Consider the following 18,210-nt stretch of genomic DNA (forward strand, 5'->3'; position numbering starts at 1 on the left):
TGCCAAAAAAACATCTAAAAAAAGCCTGTACAGTTCTGGAAGAACATCCTATGGACAGATGAGACAAAGATAACCTTGTGCCAGAATGATGGGAAGAGAAGAGTATGGAGAAGGAAAGGAACTGCTCTTGATCCAAAGCATACCACCTCATCAGTGAAGCATGGTGGAGATAGTGGTATGGCGTGGGCATGTATGGCTGCCAATGGAACTGGTTCCCTTGTATTTATTGATGATGTGACTGCTGACAAAAGCAGCAGGATGAATTCTGAAGTGTTTCGGGCAATATCTGCTCATATTCAGCCAAATGCTTCAGAACTCATTGGACGGCGCTTCACAGTGCAGATGGGCAATGACCCAAAGCATACTGCGAAAGCAACCAAGGCGGTTTTTAAGGCAAAGAAGTGGAATGTTCTGCAATGGCCAAGTCAATCACCTGACCTGAATCCAATTGAGCATGCATTTCACTTGCTGAAGACAAAACTGAAGGGAAAATGCCCCAAGAACCAGCAGGAACTGAAGACTGTTGAAGTAGAGGCCTGGCAGAGCATCACCAGGGACGAAACCCAGCGTCTGGTGATGTCTATGGAATCCAGACTTCAGGCTGTCATTGACTGCAAAGGATTTTCAACAAAGTATTAAAATTGACAATTAGATTAATGATTATATTAATTTGTCCAATTACTTTTGGTCCCTTAAAAAGAGATAGGCCACATTTTAATTTATTGTAGCTCCTACACCGTTCACCTGATTTGGATGTAAATACCCTCAAATTAAAGCTGAAAGTCTGCACTTAAAGCACATCTTGATGTTTTCATTTCAACTCCATTGTTGTGGTGTACAGAGCCAAAATAATGAAAAATGTGTCAATGTCCAAATATTTATGGACCTGACTGTATATCAGCCCCATTAACAAGGCACAAGCTCTTGGCACATCCAGGTTTTCCAGGACTTCTGTTCCCTCGATCACTTGCTTGATCAGACATTATGGGCAACAGATGACAACCTCTCCTTTCCTTTCCATGGAATCATCCTGTGAAGGAAACAAGAAAATAAAAAATATAACTGCCACATAAGGATGTGTTTTTTATCCCTCTGTGTCACTGTCAAATGGAGAGCTTTTGTCTGAAATGAACTCAAACATTCACACACTCAAGTAAAACTTTGGAAGATAAAACCCAGATTATAAAATCATTTTAGATTTGTATGTATGTATTTTAAATGTCAGGAAATGTGTTGTCTCCACCTGTTATTGCCTAATGACAATATCAGTCTTTCAAAACAACAAAGGTCTCAGGTGAAACATTTCGAACTGAATAAAATACCCTAGTATATATACACAATATGTATCTTTACACTAACTTATTGTCACCCAATTGCTAAGTGAACACATAAATATTTATTCAAAAAGAATATATTTCCAAGTTAAGACAATCTGGTTATTTTTCATTTTGACCAACTTCTTAAAAAACAAGTACATGTAACAAAAGTAATACAACGACAAAAAATGCATTTATTTTAAGATGTATCCACTCATCCCATATGTTGTATATATGTACCATATTCACCTGTAGCCTCTCCCCTTAAAGTACGGTTTGTCAAACAACGTACAGCTTTATTAAAGCTTTGCCTGGACGTATTGTAGACTCAGTCCTGGGTGACAGCACTTGGGGACTTTTCTTTCCAGGATCCAGGATGCAGGACTTCCAGTCCCCTCGAGCTGACCACACCCCTGCTGCTGCTTCTCCGGTGGGAGGAGGATGCGTTAAACAGGAGGGGTTCAATTTCAATTGGGACAGCCCCCAAAAAAGAAGAACATCAGTTCCCACACAGAGAAGGGAAGAAAAGAGAGAGAGAAAGAGAGAGGAAAGCGATCCCAGAGACGGAGAGGGAAGCCCCGGCGAGCAGCTCCACGCATGCTAACCCCGGAGTAAAAAACAACAACAACAAAACCAGCCATGCATTCCGCAGGCAGGTCGTGGCTGCTGCTGACCGGCTTTGTGCTCTTTTATGTCATCTACCTGCTCTTCGGAGCGCTCGTTTTCTCCAGCGTCGAGCGGCCGGTGGAGGACAAGCTGCGGCGCGACGTGGAAGCCCTGAAGCACGAGTTCCTGAACCAGAGCTGCGTGAACGCCGCGGCGCTCGAGCGCTTTCTGCTCAAAGTGCTGGCGGCCAACAAGTACGGCGTCTCCGTCCTCAGGAACGCCTCCGCCGCCTCCAACTGGGACCTGGCGTCCTCCATGTTCTTCGCCAACACTCTGGTCACCACCGTCGGTGAGTTGTGCAGACAAAAAGTACACCAAGGAAGTTTGGTTAATTGTTTTGCGAGAAAAGTCACGTTTTAGCCACAAAACGAATGAAAACAAGTTACAATATAATATTACGCATTATAGTGACCCAAAGCCATACATTATGAAGAGAATAAAGACAACACCGGTCCAATACAGCCACTTGTATTTATTTTTTGGGAGATAAAACACCACAAAAGTAAAATTCTGGTAATAACTTTATGGTTCATCTTCTTCTTCTTCTTCTTCTTCTTTGTCCACGCGTCATGGGTGTGACCGACACGTTGTAGCTGTGTGACTTTCTGACATCAGATGCTTCAGACACAGCCCGAGGGGAAATAGGTTTCCTCTTTACTTCTAAGTGAGCTCTAGACCTGAGAAGAAATGGACATGCTGTACAAGATCACATCAAAGCAGGAAGCAGTTTGGGAAAGTGGAATGAGTTACTTAGGCACTATACAATATATAAAAAAGGACATGATCCATCTCGCATCCTTTTGCCGACAGTTGTGCGAGTTTTACATGAATGGTTGTAGGGATTCACCTCATTGTTTAGCATGTAAAGCTTTAAATCTGTAGAAGAGATATTCCGCACACTTGCAGATCCATGCAGAGTTCACTTTATCAAGCATGTGAAGCTCGGAAGTCCTGCAGAGGAATGATTTTGCTCATTATGTTCAGTTTTCTCATCATTAGGAGAACTGCTCCTAGGTAGTTGTAAACAGTTGTAAAATGTCTGCCTGTGGCTTTCTGGAGTCTGCAAAAATAACCCACGGCTTGGAGACTTTGAATTTGGGACAAACGGGGGAGTAGAGTGTTTATTCAGGCATGGGGAGTGGAAATGGGAAATGTTCTCTCAAGACGCCTAACATTATACAAGTTGAATACTAACTCGCCGGAGTCCCCTTTTGTGTGGCTGTGTAGTTAACTTCATTAGTGCGGAAGAAAGTGACACTTTAAAAAACAAGCCACCGTGTAATCTGCTGTCTCTGGCTTCCAACTAGAGATGTGTCTATCTTCACAGCTCGGATAACCAAACCTTAACACGTATTAATAATGTTTGCCTGAGACAACTGCTCTCTGCTCATTCCACTGAAGGCCGGAGGCTCCAGTGGCGTGGTTCAAAGATGACAAGTTTATTTATTTTTGGAAAGAATTGCTCATCTGTTTCGGACTTGTTTATTTACAGGACTTTCATTGTCTCCCCCCCTGCAATAGTGAATGTTTATTTTTCCAAATATTATCCATACCTTATTGGCAACATAACTTCTCCCTTTTTGTAACATTGATTTAAGTTTATGTTTTAAAACCACACCCTGCTTCACATTTAACTACACACAGCCATTTGGGGGTAACGCACGGGGCAGCAACAGTGGTACTAATTTTACATTCTCCTTGCAGAATTTTCCAGCTGGTCTGATTATTCAGCTGATACGACAAAAAAATGTATTTCATTTTTGCATTTCGTGTGACCTTTCTCTGACATGTTTCCTGTTGAAACAGGATGTTGAGGTAAAACATAGTGACGCAGGGAAGGCCGGGCCAGTGCAGCATGTTCGAAAAGTTTTTTCGAACATGAGAACCAACATACTGCAGCATCATTCCAGTAGCGCCACACAGAGACGCTCCGGGAGGTGTTTTTATTGCAAGCTTCTGTGCTATTTAAGCAAAGTACTATGAAAACGCTCCGTCACATTCCCAGGAACGCTGACACTCACATGGGGACATGCAAACTCATGCATGAAGCAGAACAGAAATGACGAGGAAATAGTTTGCTCTATGTGATGCATGGCTTACTTTCACAATGCTGCATGTGTTTCCTTCTGTGACACTTCCTTAATTGTCATGTTAATATGTTTGGTTTGGTTGTCAAGAGAAACGAGTGAAGCAGTCAGGTGATCGCGCTGGTTGTATTATCTGAACCTTTTTATCTGGAGGATCAGAAGTGAACACACGCAAAATGTAATTTACACGGCCTGTTATACTCCCTCATTGCATAGGATAGCTGTGTGTGTGCTCTGTGCACAACTACAATAGGGACAGTGAGTTAAAGTGGAACCAGAAGGTTCTACATATTCAGTTTGAGGGAGTTCAATGTGGACAGACAGGGAAGTAATTTCAACAATTAATTGTTTGGGTAACTGAGTTTGTCTGCAGTCTTACTGATTGATTCAGGGGTGGGACACCAAACGACTACAAAGAGACACACAAAAACTACAAAGAGACACAGAATGGCTACAAAGAGACACAAAACTGCTACAAAAAGACAGAGCAAATTCAAAGAAACGGAACGACTACAAAGAAGAAACAGAACGACTACAAAGAGTTGCAGAAGACCACAAAGGCAGTGTAAAACTGATCTGTGTCTCTAAATTAGCCTCCAGATAGAAACATGCAATCATGTGTCCGTCAGGCTCTGAATTGATCTTAGATAATATTGAACATACAGTTGGATTAAGTACCCTGGGGTTGGAGGACAGCTCCACTCAATTATTTCTGCGATAACCGTGACATCATGTTTTTAGCTACTGTGTACCAGCATGTATTTGGTTACTGTGTTGCATTGCCTCAAGCCTACACAAAAAGAAAGACTACCTCACCAGTCTCAAGGTCCACAGCAGCAGTGTGCTCACACGACCAGGTTCATACTACAGATGATATACTCAGTCACTGTCAACAAAACGTTTGACACAATTCTTCACCCATCCCATGTTTTTGTGGTCAAACACAAGTCATGTGATTTCAGAGTTTCCAATTTACCATGTTTGTGTTTTCCTCCGCTGGTAAGTGAGTGCTGGTATTGGTGGATAACAACCTGCGGGCGGACTTTGACAAGGAAAGCTTTGTCCTAACTGCATGAAGTCTCTGGCTGCATGAAGTCAGGCAGCACCGCTCAAACACATCACCTAATTCTAGCCAGCATTAATCAGAGCTTCATTACTGAGGATTTAACTTTGTTAGGTCCTAAAGCTCTTACCGAGCATGATGCTATCTATCCTAGTGTACAGAATATTCAGCTCGGCTCCATTGAGATCCAGTATATCTCCACTTTAACGTCCCTCTTCTTTGTCTTTTCTCTTCCCTCCCAACATCCCGTCCTCTTGTTCCCCAGGTTACGGTCACACCACTCCCCTGTCTGACACGGGAAAGGCCTTCTCCATCCTCTACGCCCTGATCGGAGTCCCCTTCACCATGCTGGTGCTCACCGCCTGCGTCCAGAGGATCATGCACCCTCTGGTCCTCGCTCCCGTCGGCCTCCTGCAGCGCCGCGGCATGCAGCCTCGGCTGGCCACCGTCCTCCACTTCGTGCTGCTGCTGGCCCTGATAGTGCTGTGCTTCTTCGTGACGCCGGCGGCAGTCTTCAGCACGCTGGAGCCGTCCTGGTCGTTCTTGGACGGCATCTACTTCTGTTTCATCTCGCTGTGCACCATCGGACTGGGAGATTTCGTTCCTGGGAATCAGCCCCGGCAGAAGTACCGGCAGCTGTACCAGGTCTCCGTCATGGGTGAGTGCAGTTGTTGTTAAGTCCCTCATATAGGTCAGAAAAGAAAATGTGTTTTTATTCCTCAGTGCTGGCAATTATGTTTTCCGGTTGTCCGGCCGTCTGTCTGCACATTTGGCACAAACATCCACTTGGGCTTGAACTGATCAGATTTGGGTGGTCAAAGGTCACTGTAACATCACAAAACGTGTAAAAACGTAACGTAGCATAACTCAAGAATGTGTTTGCTAATTATGACAATTTCACACAAATGCCTAGACATTTTGGACAAATATGGAAGTTGGCCCCACTGGTTTCTAGCTATGTATTTTAAACTTGTTTCCAAAAACCGCAGCCAGTAGAGCGGGTTGTCTTTCAATTGGGCGATCGGCGGTTCGATCCCCGGCTCCTCCAGTCCATTCCGATGTGTCTTTGGGCAAGACACTTAACCTAAACATTGTTTTGCTGCAGGCTGTGGTGTATGAATGGGCGAAGGACATGCAGTGTTAAAGCTGTTGTACAAGTCTATTTTAAATGTGATGTGTAATAATGATTTTCTGCTTCAGTTTCATTACTTGGTTTGTTTGGTTACAATTGGCTTCTGATGGTTCACTTTGTTTAGTTTAGTCTGAACGTTTCTCCAGTCGCGCTGCCCAGCTCTCACACTTCCTCTTATTAAGGCTTTGTCATCCTTAGTACATGTTTGATAAGAAGGTGTTATTTCATCAAGATCCGGGACACAGTGACTCACACGCAGTTTACCTGAGCAAACAAGTACGTTTCAAATGCATGCCCATAACTCAGTTATTGCAGATGAATTAGTCCTCGCATGTGAAATTTCCCAAAGACGTGTGGAAAAATACTGACAAATGCCAGACGTTGCTCACTGTCACGACCCTCCTGTTTTTGCCATAATTTTGGCAACATGAGTGCAAGTCATCTTTCATCTCTTTTACCCAGTGATTGTTGGTGTAATTCCCCTCATTTCATCCCCAACGCACAGCTACATCCAGACATGCAAAGTGATGTCTGCGTGTTTTTATAAACTAATAAAAACATTTTTTGAAATCCTCCTTTTCGAGAGTGTAAACCATTTGGCCGTGTTCACAATGACATGCGTCAGATGTTAACTTTACATGTGGTTCTTCATTTAAAAACCTTGCACTGGATCCCAGTGGTTTCTTTGTGCTTGTTTTAGATTGAGACCTCACCATCACATGATGGTGTATTTCTTGTTATTCAGCCTCTTTGCTGGGTGTTTCCTCTGTAAATGAATCAGGGTTGGAATTACCTTTTTTCTCAAAGTAGCCATGCTGTTGTTTTACTCCCCCGTGGTCCCAATCAGAGAGCTCTACAGCGGATATCTGACTAACACATTTAGGACAATGTATTGAGGTGAATGCAGCCTTTTGTAGTGATTTTTAACTAGCGGAACAAGAGAATTCCACCCTAAAATAGCTTCTTACTTGCAAAAAGTTGGTTTAGGACATGAACACTTTCAGCTGATACACACTTTTGCCTTAGTGGGGTTTCATATTCAATTTTATGATCATAGGGACCCAGGTGGACACACTGGAAGTGACTGTTTTTTGTTCTCCCCCTCTGTCCTCGGTTAATCCCTTGACTTGAGTCTGGAAGGAGGCCCAGCAGTTCACACGGAGCAGCCGTGTTGTTTCCTCGTCCCGCAGGCTGCATTATATAATACTGATATAGGTCGAGTCCAATTAACCCACACAGCCCATTGCTGGTTTCTGAGGGAAGGATCAAGATGTGGCCTGACGTGACGAGACGGGCTGAAACTGATCATATGTACATTCATACATGATGGGTTCACTTATTTTACTACCAGGCGTCATTTTGTTCGGTCTCAAAAAAACAGTCTAATTCTGAAGTCGTGCCTTCAGAATCAGACTCCCTCAACATGTTGTTGTAATAGGAAGAAGAAAAAAAAGTATTTTCCACGACAGCACAGTATTCTCAGTATTGCTGAAGAGCAAATATTTTGAGGTCGTAGTTTGAACAGTCAAAGTCCTTTTTTAAATCATCATGTTCCTGTTATATTTCATCACAATGATTGCTTCACAGGTGGAATATAATGAAAGGGCAGTATGAGATTAAAAGATGGCAGATGTCATACTACTGATTCATTAAAGTAATTAATTTAAAGTGATCATAAGCTGCTATTATCTGTGTTTCTTGAAGTCCTGGCTGTGGACCAAAGCTAAGGCCATATTTTCCCTGGGACTTCCTCTGCAGCTTACTGAACACCTCCCACAGTATGCTGTTGAGCTGCGGTCTCTGTAATCCTACACTGTTTTTCTTGAAGAGTTGGCACACTGGTGTTGTGAGAGGCCATTGTCCAGGGCCTGATCTCTGTGTGGCTATCTGGGTCATTGTGGTGCATGTTCATGTGACGGTACAAAACCGTGTGGCTTTCCTGGACGGCAGAGTCGGAGCAGGAATAACAAATGTTGAGGACACCTTTCGTCCTCCTCTTGGGTGAAACTGGAGTTCCTGAAATAGATTTCTCTGTCCACGGCCAGGTTCGTGTGTGAGACTTTGACATTAGTTCCTCTGCTCTTTACCGGACAGACTTTCTGAGTTTGCGTAGTCATGGGACATTGAACTAGTAACGATTTAGAGTTCGACATGCTTGTGTCCTGCTAGTCTGCCTTTTCTCTACGATTGTCCCGATGAAACAACCATTTGTTAAGAATATCATTTCATATTTGATTTGCTGATATAAAACATTAAAAGGAGCTTTGTGTCACAAGACTTATCTGGTTGAAACTTTCACAGCAGTGTGGTTGTGCCCTGAAAGCTGCCCTGCTCTACTTTTGTATATAGTACACAAAAAGCACATGCTACTTGTACCTTGAAACCACAACTCTGTGGAAAATACCATATGTACCGACGGCATCGGAACCAATTTAGACTTAATTTATCACGGGGCTTTTTGTGGCCGAGTGCAACTGGTAAAGGTCTCAGCCAACACTTTAAAGCTGCAAAAAGAAATGCTGTAATTCAAGTTTGTCACAGATTCTCTGCAACCTGCTGCTGTTTGATTATGAGCTGATCCATTCAACGTCAGACCTGCACTCCATTTAATAGTCCTGTAATAAAGTAACTCTACCTCGCACCATCTCTATAGATCATAGCCCTAAAGGCATGGAAATGGTTAATGATTACTCTGAAGGGAAAATCCTGAAATCCAGGAAGTTAAAAAAGGCTTGTTTTCTCCCTTTTAGTGATAAGGATTTCATATTTGAAAGGGTTATAATCAGAAATGGGCAGTGTTTTTGTTACTTGTACTTGAAATACAATTACTTAACTTCCCCTGGGCGGAGTAGGGCCAGATCAGGGTGGAATAGGACAGGATATGCGTAGAATGGGACCAGAACCGGATAGACTGGGATCAGATCTGGATAAAATGGGACCAGAATAAGACAAGAATGTAGGTGTGTTCTTCCATTTTCAGCTTGTAGCTTGTCCCAGTAGTTCTGTAAGATGGCAATGTGCCTAAAATACCAGAAAATGGTTACGCCAGTTTAGTGAATTCACGGGTCACCTGGATGTGCCTCTGTGACCTTATTATAATATTTGTATTGAATTTTCAAGCATTAATTGGAGTGAAAAAAAAAAAATAGAGCAGAAAAGAGATTTAGCTGTTGGTGTTTGAGGTGTTCATCACAGCCACATTCACCAGATGGTGATGCAGTCTTTATTCCCCCCCATACACACACACACACACACACACACACACACACACACACACACACACACACACACACCTCCTGATGCCTTCAATATTTCAGAAATAATGAAATGTCAGCTTATGGTAAAGGCTTTCTTTTGCAAGAGATGAAGTCAAATAGATTGTTCAGTTGAATGAATGACCCTCTGTCTCTTTGCCCCCAACCCAGTCTACCTGTTCGTGGGTTTGATGATGATGTTCCTCCTGCTGCGCACCATCCACAAAATGGCCGACCTGCACGGCCTGACCTCCTTCCTGCAGCTGCCGCGTTGCGAGGAGTCCGACCTGGATGACGACCGGAAGCCCATCGTGGAGGACGGACATGAGGCTCAGACGCCCCCTTTCATCACGGAGAAAGAGGCCAGTGAGCCCCTGGAGCCCGGATCGCAGCCCTCGTACAACACCATCAACACAGGCTGAGCTGTGGGGAACTGTGAGGACAAGGAGGTGAAGGAGGAAGAAGAAGAAAGCTCTACCTCTGAAATCCAGACTGGTGGGCTGAATCTGAATTGTTGTCTTTATTTGTTCCTTTTGTTTTCTTCAGCCTCCCCTAGAAAACACCAAGGTCTTTTTTTTTTTTTTTTTTTTTTTTTGTTGTTTCATGTCTGCACATCATGGGGAAAGCACCTCCACACTATAGACCGGACCGTCCATTCATATTTTAGAGCCTGGGTTGGCCTTCACCACTTGAATGCATCTTCATAAGCATGAATGATCACAACTGCAGTGAAATAACATAGAAATCTGTAAAAACGTTGTCATCAGAGTGAGGTCAAATGTGGACCGTTTAAAACACAGGGATGTGTTCGGATTTCCTGAGTAAAAGCAGCGACTTGCCTGTCCCTGGGTCAGCTTTGAGGACTACAGACACCAGAGACCAAGACTGGGTTTGCCTCAGGACACGGGGCCCATGGCTGCTCTCCTTTTACAGTGCTGCCCCCTGGTGTTACTACACCTCCGGAAGACAGGGTCAAAGGTTTGGAACAGAGGGATCGATGAAGAGACAAAAGACTGTAAATAATAAATGTTTAATTGTGGTGAGTGAGGAAGTGATTCATTTCAATGGAAAAAGCACATGTTACTTTCAAACACGGCACGTTATATGTGACTTGGAGGTCGGGAACACTTGAAATGCACTTTAACGTTCGGATCAGTTATTTTTCTTTTACCATCAGAAGTTGTAGTTGAATGAGTAGGCTTGTATCCTGATACTGTAAATACACGTTGTTGGTATTTATGTTGTTTGTAGTTTAGTTCTATCAGTTTAACATGTTTTCACATTGGACAACTGTGAATTAAAATAACTTTTCCCTGTATTATGTCATCGTCCTTTGTTTTGGGGATTTGATCCACAAATGCTGAGCAAGCAAACGTTCCTTGATGTGTGTTGATATCCGAATCAAAGCAGGAGTCTGAGGGGCTGGAAGTATCTGTGACGCGACAACATCCAAATTAGAACGTCTGACGTGCAGGTCGGCCTGAAACTGCCTCAAAACTGAAACCGCTCTGGTTGGATACTCTGTCTGTTATGTGATGCTCTTTCACCTTCATGGTTCTCTAAATACACTCACTGATGGTGCTTTTCTTCAGGGTCTTAAATTACGCACAGCATAATGTATGTGCAGTAATCATCATTTTTCCCCATCCATTTCCAAAACTGTCAAATATCAGCAGTAAAATGTACTTTATGCATTGTAATGAATAAATAATTTCAAACGGCACAACTTGATTTTCACATTTATTAAAAACATCGGTATAAATAAAGACTCGTCTTCTGAAAAAAGAAAGTCTAAATACAGTGTCCAGGCATTCTGCCCTCAATTTCCAAACATAACCATTCAAATATTTGTAGGGTAAATAAAATAACTGCCATGCCGGTACATTAGTATACCATTACATTGTCAAACATGGTATGACATTACATCTCGTTAACAAAAATATGCCATTCATAAATAGTGTGAGACTGCAGCCCAGCTATTCACAAAGGCCCTTTGCATAGAAAGCAACTCTGATCCACAGACATGAGTACAAAGACCCGACAGACGGCATCATGTGCTTCCTCAAATGAGTCATCTCAGCATTTCCCCTGTTACACATGTCATCAGTGTTGGTTTGAATGCTGGACCAACATGCATAGCTGGTTAAGTGTTTTTCTCTTTTCAACAACACACATTTACAGGACATAACAGGACTCCACTTTAAGGGTTCGGAAGGAATCATTTGAGCAGCAATATTACCATTGCTTAACAAATAAGAGACAAGAAATACATATTAAGAAATGCATATTATTAACAAAAGTGCAATAATTCATACGTAAACCAGACATAACATGCGAGCAGACCTACTGATGAGTGAACAGCTGCTCACAGCATGATGCTAAGCACCCACCAGGACTGATCACAAACACCACATCTGTACAACAGAAGCTGCCGCGTAGTGGTTGTGACTCCGGCTAATGTACAGTGACTCTGTACCGTCGCATTAGAAACCCCACGAGGACGTGTTGCACACAATCTCGGTACTGTTGATGCTCTTTGAATAAAAGCATCTAGTAAAAGACAGCAAATGCTGTTCCTGAGCGCGACGGTGCGTCGCAGAACGGCGATGTGTTTCCTGAGCTGCAGCCGTACTCAGACTGCCTCTAAGACGGAAACATTTCGGACTAAACCAAACTTTTAGTTTCACCCTTTTCGGCCTTCAGATGGGACGAGGCCTAAGCTGGTTGAGTGGCATTAAGAGTTGTGTACTCTTTACTGCCGATGCAGGATACATATGAAACGTCATCGTACTATACCTCCACCTGCTAGTTGCTGATTTATAACTGATGATAAAGTGATGGACGAAATTTGAAGAAAACACCGTTTTTTGTGGATTTCTTTTCTTTTCTTTCTTAGCACCTGATACCACTCCCCTGTTCTAACTCGCTGATAAATATGAGGTTAAACGATTTTTTCACAGAAGTTTGACCTATGATATTAGTGTTTCAAATATTCTCCTTCAAACACCAGCCAAATCACATTCTCTCTGAACTCATATTAACATTTTACACCCAGCTTTTTTCTCAGTCCATGCGAACGCAGGATTACTTGAAGCTGTGGTGTCGTTGAGGCATTTTTGGATGAATCCTGAAAAAACGCCAGTATCTGGTTTACTACACAGATAGTTTTCACTGTGTTGTGGCCTCCATTATTGCCGGAGAATCACAAACTTTCATGTGGCATAAAAAGCCCCATGTCCTTGATTATGACTAGAGATGGGTGGCTAAGAAAGGTGTGGGCTGAACAAGGAGAACAAAGGCAGGTACTTCAGATCCTGGTTGAGAGAGAGGGAGAAGTGGTGTGGGGGGAGGAGGAAGAGGAGAAAGTGGGCAGATACTGGTAAAAGTCATCCCCAGCCTGGTATCCACCGCCACTGCCCCTGAGCCCGAGCACACCCATGTCCCTCTCCAGCAGGGATGTGTCTATATCCTGGAACAGATCGCTAGACTCTACCTGCTGCTCCCAGCTTCCCGAATAACCTCTTACTCCCTGTTTCACCCACCCCATGCCTCCATCCCCGGGCCCCGACAGGTTCTCCAAGGACCTGAGAGGTGTCCGTGGAGTTGCCTGAGGGCCCCCGTCAATGATGGAGTCCAGCGCAGTGAGAATGGAGTTGATGGCAGCCGAGAGGGAGTAATCGGACTCCGTGGACATCGACCCCCAGTCCTCATCTTCGTCTCTAACTGACAGAGGGACATTTGATGCACCCAAATGGCAGTTTGCAGGAGACCTACTTGTAGCACAATTTGACGTGCAATCTAAAGAAACCAGAGGGCAGCTGACAAGAGCCGAGTGGCTGTCAGAATACATCACCTCAGAGTGATGCTTTGCTGCAGCGTCTCCGGTAAAAATACTCTCCTGGAGGGCAGATGAAGAGCTACAAGGCGGTTCTGACACCTCCATGTCTACAGAGGGCGCCATACAAGCCTCCACGCTGATCAGCCGCAGAGTGTTGGCTATGAGGACAGACCTCCGCAGGCTGGGTTCAGGCAGCACCTGGCCACACTGATACTTGTTCAGGGAGACCGAGAAGACAAACTGGCGCTGGCTCTCCCAGGTGGGGCTGCTCCTGTCGGAAACCTCCACATCCTCTGGTGGATGTTTGCGCTTCTGCCCCTTGATGATCATCTTTAAACTGTGGAGGAAGGCACAAACCGTTAGGTTGACTTGTATTGCTGCTTAAAATCCTCTCTAGTTAACATTCGAAAAAGATACTACAGAAGAATATCTAAATGCTTATGAGATAAGAAACTCAATTATGTCTGCGCTGGATCATAAAATAATCAAGCAGTTACTCAATAGAAAGTTAATCAATGGAAATGTAATCTATTAAACATTGAAGCTTAACAAACACTCAGGATTCAAGGTAGTTTTTTGGAGAGAGCTCTAACAACATGTGGTAAAAAAAAATCATATTCTACTCTTGTGGCCTCTTATCAGTAATAAATAAATGATTGAATGAATTGCACCCATAGACTGAGACAGTAGGTAGTGAACAGATCGCATATTACCTGGTCAGCTGCTTGTGGTAATAACACATTAGCAGCAACCGTATTAAAGGTGCAATCCTCGGTGTGTTTAAATGTATTTACTGCTTTTCGTGTTTGGCCGAATGACTTGGCGAATAACTATTTAACTCATTGTTTCGTTTGAATTAACGCATACTGCTGAAAACACGAATATGAAACCTTCAAATGAAATAAGCATAATACTGATACAGTGCATTCAGCGCTGTTTCTCTGTAAAGCTACAAGTCGCTAGCTCCCGTTAGGTCCTGCAGTGAGCGGGTTGGGGGTTGTGACGTTAGGAGGGAAACGGAGCCCTCGACAGAGGCCGTCGAATAACGTGCAGCGGATCGGACTGATTTGAAATATCTCGATTAAAGAGACGGAAACTATGAACGTAGTTAGTTCAAACACGAGCGTGTTCAACTTTAAACACAGTGAGGAAGTTAGACACGTTTAAGCGGACAGACCTGTTGAATCACTTCCCGTCTCTCCTCGGCAGCGTTGACTTTAGATTATAGGGGGTTCGCCTCCTCTTCGACCTAAACAACAAAAAACAACTTAACGTTTAACTCCGCTAATTAAAAAGTAAGTCGACAATTAAAAAACTATTGTAAACTTTCTGTTTCAAACTCACTCCGCTACGACTGCGCGAGCCGACTGACTCGGTCTTCTCCCGCCCGTGATTTGAGTTTCACTCCAAAAAGGTTCACAGTGGGGGCTGGATGGGCCGAAAGGCATGGTGGGTAGTGTAGTTTATGTACGTTACACTCAATCTGAATAAGATGACGTTATAAAGCTCACTTTTATCTATATATATATATATATATATATATATATATATATATATATATATATATATATATATATATAGATAAAAGTGAGCTTTATAACGTGTATATATATATATATATATATATATATATATATATATATATATATACACACACACATGTATATATATATTTATATATACATATGGTAAATATGATAATGATACCACGGGTCATATAATACTAAATACTATTCGCTGATTATTCTCCACGCAGGCCGGATTGTCAAGTTTAATATTATGTCATTTGCATAGCTCTAATTCCTAAATGATTACATCACCGATAGAGGAGAGATTCCCATCAACATATTGGTTTTATAAACAAAGTACGGCAGTGTGTGCGCGTGTGTGTGTGTGTGTGTGTGTGTGTGTGTGTGTGTGTGTGTGTGTGTGTGTGTGTGTGTGTGTGTGTGACAGGGCCGCTGCTTGTATGTGTGTATACAGTTAAGCAGTGGTGAATAAGCTTACCCAAATAGACACAGAATGATTTTTTGTATGTTTTTATATACGAATTAAAGGATAAACATGAATGCATGCTTACATGAATCCTGATGATTTAAAGACAAAATATGAATTATAAAAAATATTATATAAAATAAAATATAAATATAATAGTAATTACCATATGAGGGTTCCAGTCCTATTTCATACTTAAGTTACTGTAAAAACATTCATGTCTGAGAGGATATTAAGCTGCTGAACCGATCCTAAATCAAAACAATCGGAGAGACTTTGATTTCGTTTCACGGAACATTTAAATACGTATGATGCCAAAGCAAAATCAGTTAACAGGTCTAAGTCCCGCACATGTAACGTTACATGTCCACGTGATAAATCAGTTTGTTAAACTCTCGGTGATAAAAGTCGTAGTTGTCCGAGCCGGTCTTATTTCAGAGACGAGTCATTTACCTGAGAGAGCAGCGGTCGTCAGGGCGGAAAAGGGTCAACTTCTGCTGAGACAAACTATCGACATGTCAAAGTTCACGGTTTCGATTTAAATTCCACCACTCAACTTCACGCCGCATGAAGAACCAGTGAGCCCACTTTAAAAAAAAGCAGCAGCTCCTTTTCGGCCTGTGCATTGGACGACAGAGAAAAACGTGTCGTCACAACTTCCTGTACTCTTTCAAAATAAAAATCAGCAAACGTCTGCTGCACTTTTTTTAAATATTATAATATGACATTATCCTTATACTGTGATTCACTACAACACTATAATATATTTGATGTAAAAAAGCATGAGTATGAGTATTTAGAAAAGCGCTATATACAATTAAAGTATTCTTCTTCTTATTATTATTATTATTATTATTATTATTATTATTATTATGTAATGTGTTATTACAATATTTATTATACTATATCAGTACATCATATTATAGCATTATATTACATTGAGACATGTTTAGTATAGATAAATACTCTGCTGAAAACAATATAGGTGTCATTATATGCTGTATTTACAATGTTGTTTAACTATATTATTATAGCACTTTATACTATATCTTATAACCCACATAGGCTACAATAATGTACTATATTCTGTTAATATGTTACACCGTCTTACTACATCATTTACTATATATATATATTATTTGTATTATGTTGCTATATTAATAAAGACAATACTAAATGTCATTACTTAATCACATTATATTATTCTGGTGTACGTCTTTAATTGCTCTTATAGTTTCTACTTTTACATGTGTTCTTTTTCGAGTCGTCTATATCTCTTATTATTATCCAATTGTTTTCACGTTGCTATTTATCTGTACTTATTTCTGTCTTCGTACTGTTGCATCACCTGCATTTCTCCTCTGGGGATCAATAAAGCCTTATCTTAATTTGGTGGTTTTCAACAAAAAGTACTTAAATAACATCTACCTCTCCCTTTTTAAAAACAAACCCAGAATCTATGAAAATCACAGGACCACAACTGGCTTCCAAACTAGCTGCGATGTCATAAATCCTTCGGGTGTTTGCGCTTGACCGCAGACAAAATGAAAAAACTCTGTTTACCGTGGAGCAACTCAATTGTCTGTTGCCATATTTAACTGATAACTGACAATTGATCAATGGTAAAGTGGTAGCAACCTACAATAGGATGCAGCCACCTGACAGTAGGCAGCATGTGAAGCTGGGGAAACATGTCTTAGTCTCCCTCCTCTTAGTCCGGGATGGCTGCACCATAACCCAGTCCCTTAAATGGGGACCTGCCAAGGAAAAGGGCAGACTGCAGCCTATCATTCGCTCTGCTGAGAGGGTGATTGGCTGCAATCAGCCATCCCTCTACACCTGTTCACCTCCTGGACCCTGACACGGGCAAGAAAGATTGTAGTTGACCGCGCTCCCCCTGGACGTAAACTGTTTGAGTCCCTTCCTTCTGGCAGGAGGCTGCGATCCATTAGGACCAAGACCGCAGGCCGTGAAAACACTTTATTTCCAGCTGCAGTCGGGTTCATCAACAAAGCCCGGGTCCCCCACTGACTCAGACACATACATTTTCTTAAAGTTACACACCCAAGCACATTTTTTCGTTATTAATAAATACATGACACTTAAACAATATACTTGTTTTAAGGTACTGTTATTTGTTTGTTTACCATGTTTTATTGTACATTTGGTACTGTTATTTGTTTGTTTATCATGTTTTATTGTATATTTGTATATTTTCTCATTCATGTTTTTTTGTATGCGAAAATTCCTTGTATGTGTAACGTATGGCAATAACTGTTCTGTTTCTGACATGTTTTCTTTCCTTTGAAAAAAAACTGGTTTTATTTTGAAGGACAAAATTGCAAGTTTTCGGGATTTTGTTCCCTGCACTTGAGTCACTTGACACATTCTTTTGTCAGAGGGAGTGGCACAACAGCTACACGTCATGCGTAATGCATGCCACTCATCTGACTTTCCTGCTGTCCTTTTTAAAAGGAAAGACTCCCATGAGTCTCTCTCGGCCTCCCGTGGGAGGCCGAGAGAGACTAGACCAATGGATCTGCAAGTTTTCATCAACGCATTCACGCCAACAGACACACAACACCAAACCCCTACGAAGACATGTTTAGTAACACTGATCCAACCCAGTTAGATAAATTTATAGTTTGTACTGCAACAGCACAAACAGTAATCCATATATGGATTCACATCAAAGGACATACATGCATCTAATAGTATTTCATTGTTGTTGTTATCTGGAAAACAAATGAATATAGGTACTCCTGCTAAGAGTTGTTGTTTTTAATGTATGTGTTAATGTATGCCTGATCTACTCTGTTCCTCATTTCCTCCTGTAGCTTTCACAAAGTGTGATGTAAA

At 42.0% G+C, this 18,210-nt stretch overlaps 2 protein-coding genes across 2 annotated transcripts; one reads left to right on the plus strand and one right to left on the minus strand.

Moving 5' to 3' along the window:
• Positions 1-1,955: 1,955 nt before the first annotated feature.
• kcnk6 (potassium channel, subfamily K, member 6) lies at positions 1,956-9,940 on the plus strand (the record flags this gene model as incomplete). The annotated part of the gene is made up of 3 exons (XM_079225343.1): positions 1,956-2,271; positions 5,398-5,790; positions 9,690-9,940. 3 exons carry the CDS (start codon positions 1,956-1,958, stop codon positions 9,938-9,940), a joined length of 960 nt encoding a protein of 319 aa, XP_079081469.1.
• Positions 9,941-12,781: 2,841 nt separating this feature from the next.
• On the minus strand, positions 12,782-13,686 carry sertad3 (SERTA domain containing 3; the record flags this gene model as incomplete). Its single annotated transcript, XM_079225249.1, has 1 exon — positions 12,782-13,686. One exon carries the CDS (start codon positions 13,684-13,686, stop codon positions 12,826-12,828), a length of 861 nt encoding a protein of 286 aa, XP_079081375.1. The 3' UTR covers positions 12,782-12,825.
• Between the last annotated feature and the right edge of the window lie 4,524 nt (positions 13,687-18,210).

This window comes from Taurulus bubalis (genome assembly GCF_910589615.1).
Source record: "Taurulus bubalis genome assembly, chromosome: 10".
Classification (NCBI taxonomy): Eukaryota; Metazoa; Chordata; class Actinopteri; order Perciformes; family Cottidae; genus Taurulus; species Taurulus bubalis.